Source organism: Musa acuminata, chromosome BXJ3-11 (assembly GCF_036884655.1).
Source record: "Musa acuminata AAA Group cultivar baxijiao chromosome BXJ3-11, Cavendish_Baxijiao_AAA, whole genome shotgun sequence".
Taxonomy (NCBI): domain Eukaryota; kingdom Viridiplantae; phylum Streptophyta; class Magnoliopsida; order Zingiberales; family Musaceae; genus Musa; species Musa acuminata.
In genome coordinates this window covers 3373789-3381346 of record NC_088359.1, presented here as the reverse complement: position 1 = coordinate 3381346, position 7558 = coordinate 3373789, and the positions used below count along the sequence as shown (strand labels likewise).

The 7558-nt window shown below is 39.0% G+C and overlaps 1 protein-coding gene across 3 annotated transcripts; it reads right to left on the bottom strand.

Moving 5' to 3' along the window:
- Nucleotides 1-228: 228 nt before the first annotated feature.
- Nucleotides 229-6527, bottom strand: LOC103970372 (adenine phosphoribosyltransferase 4). 3 transcript variants are annotated; one of them, XM_018820229.2, is made up of 7 exons: nucleotides 6322-6527; nucleotides 6032-6154; nucleotides 5421-5531; nucleotides 3086-3178; nucleotides 1961-2110; nucleotides 1044-1102; nucleotides 229-563 (listed from the first exon to the last, which is right to left on the bottom strand). In XM_018820229.2, the coding sequence occupies exons 2-7, from the start codon at nucleotides 6123-6125 to the stop codon at nucleotides 510-512; spliced, it is 561 nt and encodes a 186-aa protein (XP_018675774.1). In that variant the 5' UTR covers nucleotides 6126-6154; nucleotides 6322-6527; the 3' UTR covers nucleotides 229-509. The 3 variants fall into 3 exon arrangements, with proteins under 3 accessions (XP_018675774.1, XP_065028833.1, XP_065028834.1); XM_065172761.1 differs by lacking the exon at nucleotides 6322-6527 and having other exon boundaries at nucleotides 6032-6305; XM_065172762.1 differs by lacking the exons at nucleotides 5421-5531; nucleotides 6322-6527 and having other exon boundaries at nucleotides 6032-6312.
- Nucleotides 6528-7558: the final 1031 nt, after the last annotated feature.

Here is a 7558-nt window from a genome sequence, read left to right as displayed (position 1 = left end):
CAACATCAAATCTGAATATGAAGTTCTAATGTCTTTGCCATTAGTACCATCGATCTCCTGTGTGTGACTTCATGCTTCCAGTGAACAGTACAGCTATCAGAGTTCACAGTCAAGTCAAGTTAATGGCTTTTCATTGCGAACCAGTGCTTACAAATCAAACAAGCAACAAGTATGAGCAGACATTTGCATGTCAATGTCGAATGTAACAAGAGAAAACAGCAAGGCATGTAGTGGTCAATTCATGGTTTCCATTGATGAAGAATCGATAATAGAAATCATAATGAGTTTGAAACTTGTGGAATAACAAATAGTTATTTTGAATGAATCCAAAGTCCTAAAGATAAGTTGAGAATGAGGAACATAAGAAGGAAGCCAAGGCATAAACCAATCAAAATTTACTACCATGAAGAGAACAGATGCCAGCTTCAACTAATGAGAGTGGAGACCGAATCCTCTAATGTACAACATGCGTGAACTCTGCTATGGCAATTTGATAGCAGACAGGAGCATCAACGGGACTCCACCAGTATGTATAATGGCTTACCGTTTAGCTTTTCGCGACCCTGCACAAAAATACCCGATCTTACAATTAATCCAATAAAAAGATATGCTACGATATATTAACCAACCTTGTCAAATCTATCAACTATATCTTTACAATGAATTGACGAGTCAACATTTCACATGGTATTAGATTGAGAGTTCCTTTGGACTTCGTATAAGAAGAAACAACTGATCTACAACCGGCATTCTTCCTGGTTCCGTATGAGTGTGAGTTTTACATGAAAACCCGTTCGTATGCTTGACAAGACCAGGAACCAACTGCAGTAATAGTGTGACGAAAGCTAACATCATGTTCGGCAAGTCAAGAATTACATGGGCATGACTCTGTACCCTTTTACTCCATGCTTGCAGCAAATTAGACAAACACAAACTAGAAACTAAGCTCAAGGGAAATTGCAGAGGAAAAATGAATCAGAAACTTCAAACATTGATATCTAAAAACAGGTTCAGGATAAGGAGGAATAACATATATAATGCACCTTGAGTTCTGGAAGTTCAATAACACATGCACATTCAACCACCTCGGCACCAGCACGCTCTGAGATAAAGATTGGTATCGCAATTAACATAAGAATCTGATTATTTACATAACACTAGGAAATGAAAATGTTGTGGCATTAGCATCCACAAAAAATATTTATCAGAAGACAATTCCTTAAGCAATAACTGATTTACATAAAATGTTGATCGATGAACTTAGTTTCATGCAGATTGTATCTTGGACTATCGTAAGAAATTAAGTTGAGCATTATTTTGACATAGCATTGCAATTTTACCTACGAAGATGCTAACCATTCATGACCTGGGCCTTTCCCACTTGAAATGCAAAAGCTAGATCTTAGGTACCAACTGACAAGGTTTAGTACACTTAGCGATGGGCAACAAGGGCCAAGGTCACAGTAACTTCATTACACATTCCTGGATACCTTCATGTAAACTACCAAGAATCGCAACTAGGACTTTGTCATCTATTCAGATGGCCACATTTATTTTGCAAGCTGGTCTTCTTGTTGAACAAGTTAACACACAGCATTTTAACAGAGCAAACAAATCAGTAATCATGTCTCAGTTCAATTTGCTTAATCAATTGATTGTACAATTGTTGGCAGAGGCGATGTATTATTCTAATGCTTTTTTTTAATGTTTAACTAGTGGACATCGTTGTAACTAAATATGAAGTACTTCGAGATACTTTTTAAATAAGACTGCATAAAGGCTTTTAGTTCACTTAGTTTGATCAATACTCACATAAAATTATTTACTACCTGTGTCTACCATAACTTAGATTTGTTCATATTGATCTATATGACTGGATCGGCATAATTATTGATATAAATCAGAAAGTAAAATATGAAAACATCACAAGTTTATACTAGAAAAATCATATTATACACACCAAGTAAGTTCATGGCAGCACAAAGTGTTCCCCCAGTCGCTATCAGATCATCAACAACCAAAGCATGGTCACCAGGTTGAACTGCTCCGACATGCATTTCAAGACAATCGGTTCCATATTCCAGAACATACTTTTCTGAAATGACTTCACCTACAAATTGTATACGGAGGAATCTAAGCAAATATATACAAGACCTCCATTACTAAGAGGGGAACAGGAAATAAATTTGATCTACTATCTTTATAGAGGAACCAAGTACTAAACTAGAAATCTAACATGCAAATAACCACATAAAGTCTTTGTTTCAACAATTAAACATAAATATTCTTCAAAATGTATATCCAAATTATGTGCTCTAATTGTTCTTCAAACAACCCCCACAATATGCATGAATAAAGATTTGTCAGGTATAAGTCCAAGAATCATGTCAGGTGTTAACATGGTAAATTTATTATAAATATAATAATTACTATCTTCTAGAATAAGCTTTCTAAGATAGTAAATTTTGAGAGGACAACAATTTAACTGTCATATCAAGTATCAAAAAACATACTAACTTTTTCAAAATCCATCAAATGATTAGTTACAGGTGTTTTGCAAGCAGGACAAGGTCATCATTTGTCTAGTACTTTGTAAACAACAAATTACATGATATCTAAATATCTGGATGGTTCAAAAATTAAGATTTCCTGGAATTCCCATATTGAAAATAACATGAATATATAATCATGAGAATCTCTTAGCACATTCAAACTTATCTTCATATTTTTTAAACAATATATATATATATATGAAATTATTTTTAAACTATTTTCCCAAGTGACCCTGAACCCGATGATCAGATCCAATTGGGTCACATGATGGCATGACCTAACCTAATTCATTCTTATTACAAATATCCCGAACCACCCTACGAAATAAACTTTTTGTTCCCTGAGAGCTTTACAAACTTATTTATTAATTTTATAGGATTTACATTTTACCCAAAAGCTACATAATTTATCAACAGGACTTTTTGATTAAAAATTTCAGAAAATATAAAGTTTTATGTATCTTGCCCTTAAAGCTTGATGGTCCTCCAAGTAATACTGTATATTTCTTCTTACTCGATAGAAAATATAGTACCTGGCAACTTTCGTGGCTTCCTCAAGGGAATAAATTTAGCACCAATTGCTAAAGCAATTGGGGGACCAAATATGAAGCCTCTAGCCTCGATTCCTGTCAAGAAAAACTCAACTATTGTTACAATGATGTTCCAAAATTTTGCACAGGTTCCAATGATATGTCCAAGGAAAAAACAACAAGGAGTTATCTATTCGACTAAACATTCAAACATCAATGCAAAATTGAGAAAAAGATCCAGGGCAGTCTAGCCAAGCTTGCGGGTAAAAAAAAGCAACTAAATGCAAGAATACAGGTTGAATTTATTGCCGGACCAAAACTTATCTAACTTTACGTGTATTTTTTTCTGAAAGTGCTAAAAATATCACATACTCATAAATTGTATAAGTCATATACAGGTTGAATTTAGGTTACAGAATTTGATCATATCCATAATTCAACATAATACAACATTGAAGATTAAAATGATAATTGTCAGCATCTTCAATTGAGAATTTGCTCAAAGGGATAAGGTTGCACATATTGAACATTCTAGAATCCCACATGGTGGAAACCTCATACAACTACAAAGCCCTCATATTTTATTATTTCCATATAACAATTTCAAAACAGTATTAAGAATCAATGTTTCAAGAAAAGGCCAAAATGAAAATCATCAAGATAGCATAGCAGTTTATGCATTGCATAGCTGGAAAAAAAAATGTTTCAGTAACTAAGATTGAATAAGAAAAATGCTTGGTCAAGTATAACTTATTATTAGATGAATATATGTCAAAACCAAATAAAAAAATTATAGAATGCCATTTACACACATTCCAGAAATAATTTTGGTGCTAAGTCATAATAAAAGAGTAACGATTAAGTTATCAATAACATATTTCTATAGCACATTTTTTAAGGACCCCAATTAATCCATATGTAGCCTTCAAATTGGTATCATCAATCTTAGCTACATCAGATGAGTACAAAACTTAATAGCAATATTGGGCTATAAGGAATTCCGTAATATTATGGTTAAAAGTTACCAAAATGATAATATTTGGTTTCAGCACTTCAAATTCGCTTAGTATAGCATTAGCCATCTTACAAGTATCAAATAGTTTATATAGATTCTCGACAAAGTCGAGTGAGACACCATCTATATATATACCATACAATAATACTATATATAGTCCCATCATATATTTATGTGTCAGTTAATTTCAATTTAGAAAAGTTAGGACATCATCTGTGCTTTATCATTATCATCAACATGATCTCTACAAGGTATAATCTAATTACAGATTATATCATCATATAACAAAAAAAAAACTATCCACTTGCATGTAGAAAAAGAGAACATATATTGTGTTGGTCATGTAATTCTAACGTGGCTATGCCCAAAGGATTAGTTTGACAAGGCAATTAATTTGCTAATGAGAGGAGACACAAAGCAAGATATACGACAAGCATAATCAATGGTAATAAGAAATATATTGCTACTAGTTTGACCAGTGATGGCTTTCAACACAGCTCAGGAGAAGAAATAGATCCAGGAAATAGACCCTAAAAAGTTATATTTTAATGGCTTGTTATCAACGGAGAAAGTGTTCAAACGCACTGTTCCATGAATCACCTCTATGAAAGGTATGGGATCAAATGCTCAATGGCAATAATCACCAAAAACAGATGTAAGAGTTCATTACACTTTTATGGTCCAAAGCAGCTTTATGTTACTATTTGGATTTTTAGCCTGTGTCCTGCAACTTCAACCACTGTCCGGAATCAAATGAGTTCCAGAAGAGAAAGATTTGTAGATCTGTCTCGATTGAGACACAACGAATGCGCCAAGGGAACATAAATGCTGTGCAACTCTCCGATAACAATCGTACCAGCCAAATCCAAACACGAAAAGTAAAAGCAGACAACAGAGGAACAGAATGTAGAGGTCCATCCAACAGTAGCAATGCTTTCACCAATTGGCATCAAAACAGGGGACCAACGTCTGCGTCACGACAGCCACCTCCATGAACGAAGTTGGAAAATGGAGACCAAGAGCGAGAGCAGTCCGTAGCTCACGAGATGGTCCATGATAACATGGCCACTGAGATGGTAATGCCGTCAAACCAGGCGACATTACCCGCTGCGAGAAGGTTGACGAGGTACCAAAAAAGCTATACCCAAAGCTTGTCCAGCGGAAACGATGGGAGGGAGAAGAGACCTCTGTTACTGAGCCTACTCTCCGATCACATTTTCACAAGCAACGATAGGCAACAAGGATTGATGGTAGGAAAGAAGAAAACATTGGCCAAATCTAAGAAGATGGAGATGAAGAAGAGAGGGAGATCAAGAGAGACACCGGCGACGACGGAGATGTCTTTGCCCAGGTACCGCTCCACAAACAAGTCCACCGTGTTCTTGAACGTTTTCGGGTCGAGCAACAGGGTAGTGATGTCTTGGAACATGATTCCTACCAATTGCAGATGTATCAGTTTAAAGACATAAGATTTAACCAAGGAAAAAGAGGAAAAATAAGTTAGACAGAGAAAAAGGAAACGCAGAGAGCATAGACATCGTGACTCTCATCTCTGTGGGAAGAAGAAGATCCCAGAGAAAAGGAAGAGGAATGGAGATGGGTTGAAGGAAGCATCGACATCAAAAGATCTTACCTTTGCGATAAAAGGAATGGAAAGAACACGAAAGGAGATTGTTTTGTGGAAAGCATTCGCATCAAAATCAGAATTTTCTTAAGGGAAAAAATATACATAGAACCAGAGAATAGAGACAGAGAGAGAGAGAGAGGGGGGTGGTTCGAAGAACCTCCAAAGAAATCCAATATTTTATTAGGAAAAAGGAAAAAAAAAATCAAGAAAGACAAAAGAGTGTGAGGGAGCAAGGGATGAAGACGGGCAAGAGGAGAAGACCATGGCGAACAAGCTAAAAAAGAAGGCTTGGGAAGAAAGGAAGGACCTTTCTTGGGGAAGTCGGGGACGACGCGGATGGAAGCGGCTATTCCTTCAATGCGAGGATCCTGCTTCTGCTCCTTATCCTCGCCGCACGCCATTTCTCCCGACCTCCAAGCTCTCCTCCTCTCTACAGCAAACACGGATTCAAGAACGCAGGCCTAAAGCGGGTGTAGAGCGCTATATATAGAGAGAGAAAGAGTAAGAGAGAGAGAGAGTGTGTGTGTGTGGTGGAGTGAGTATGTATATGGAAAGGAGGGAGAGATGAAACTAAGGGGAGAGAGAAGCGCGGCGCACGAGAAAAGGAGGAGTCGCTTAAAAACAGGAACAAGTGAGAGAGCGAGAGAGAGTCGTCTGGAGAAGTAGGAGGGATTTGGTTGGGCGTCTGTGCGTCCTCCTCTGTCTTTTTGTTGGCCTGACTCTCTCTCTCTCTCTCTCCTCTCGCTATAGGCCGTAATGGAGACGGTATCACGAGGGAGATCTCCCCCTCCCTGTTCCCCTCTGCTCCTGTCACTCCCCTCGCGCTGTTCCCTCTTTGCCGTTTTAACTCACCGAAGCGAATGCTACTTCCCCCACCCCGCCCCCTCCCCCTCCCCCTCCCCACTCATTTACTCCCCACCCATTGACCGCGCCGGAGCAAATCCAGATCCGAAGTGATCCACCGCAGCTACTCGAACCACGCCCGCGGGTCCCTCGCAGATGTCATGTCGACGCTCCCAATGCAGCAAGGTAGAACTTTTGAGGTGTTTTGCGTGTTGGCGTGGGTGCGTCAACCAGCTGTGGCTCATGCGCGGTGACTGTGAACGCTGTGAAAGATGCTCTCTTCCCGCAACGGAGGGAACATTGAGGAGAAGGGGTTCCGTCTCTTCTGTCCAATCAACAGCTTACCGAGGTGGGCCGACTGGCCGTCGTTATCTCAAACACCTAATCACAGCTCTCTCCATTAGGTTTGAGTCCACTCTTTCTTTAATCCAAACAACAACTTAACACTGTACACCAAACACAGTCAATCACTCGATAGCTCCAATTATAATATCTATCACCCCCACAAATTAGGTGCTACCTAAATGAACATGGTGAGATTTCTCAGTAGATTGCGTTACCCAAGGCAACATTTTTGTTGTACAAACTTGCTTTTGCTGCTGCCCAATCTTGCGTGATCGCCTTCATCTATCTAGCTGGAAAAAGATCGGAGACAACACAATAAAACCCCAACCAGAGGTACCTGCAAATGAATGGAAGAAAGAAAAGGCCATTGATTTGTCCTCTCTCTCTCTCTCTCTATCTCTCTCTCTCTCTAAGATGCACACGAACACACACATGTACAGTGTACAGGGCAAAGATCCTGTCGACGTCATCTACGAGCGGGAACAGCAGCGAATCCTTCGATCAGGGGTCACCCGGGCTAGGGGGACGCCCCACAGCCCGAACCCAGCGCATCACCCATGGCCGCTGCCCTTATCTGTCGCGTGGGCCCCTTGCCCAGCACCAACATAACATGTTCCAGGAACAGAACGAGAAGCCGCGGGGTCCG

Bases quoted from the DNA above. Each gene is read 5' to 3' on its own strand.
- LOC103970372 (XM_018820229.2), bottom strand. From the start codon at position 6,125: ATGGCGTGCGGCGAGGATAAGGAGCAGAAGCAGGATCCTCGCATTGAA. The intron at 3,179-5,420 runs GTGTCTCTCTTG...TTTTCTTGACAG, and splicing joins AGACATCTCCGTCGTCGCCG to GAATCGAGGCTAGAGGCTTC. The intron at 2,111-3,085 runs GTACTATATTTT...TACAATTTGTAG, and splicing joins GAAGCCACGAAAGTTGCCAG to GTGAAGTCATTTCAGAAAAG.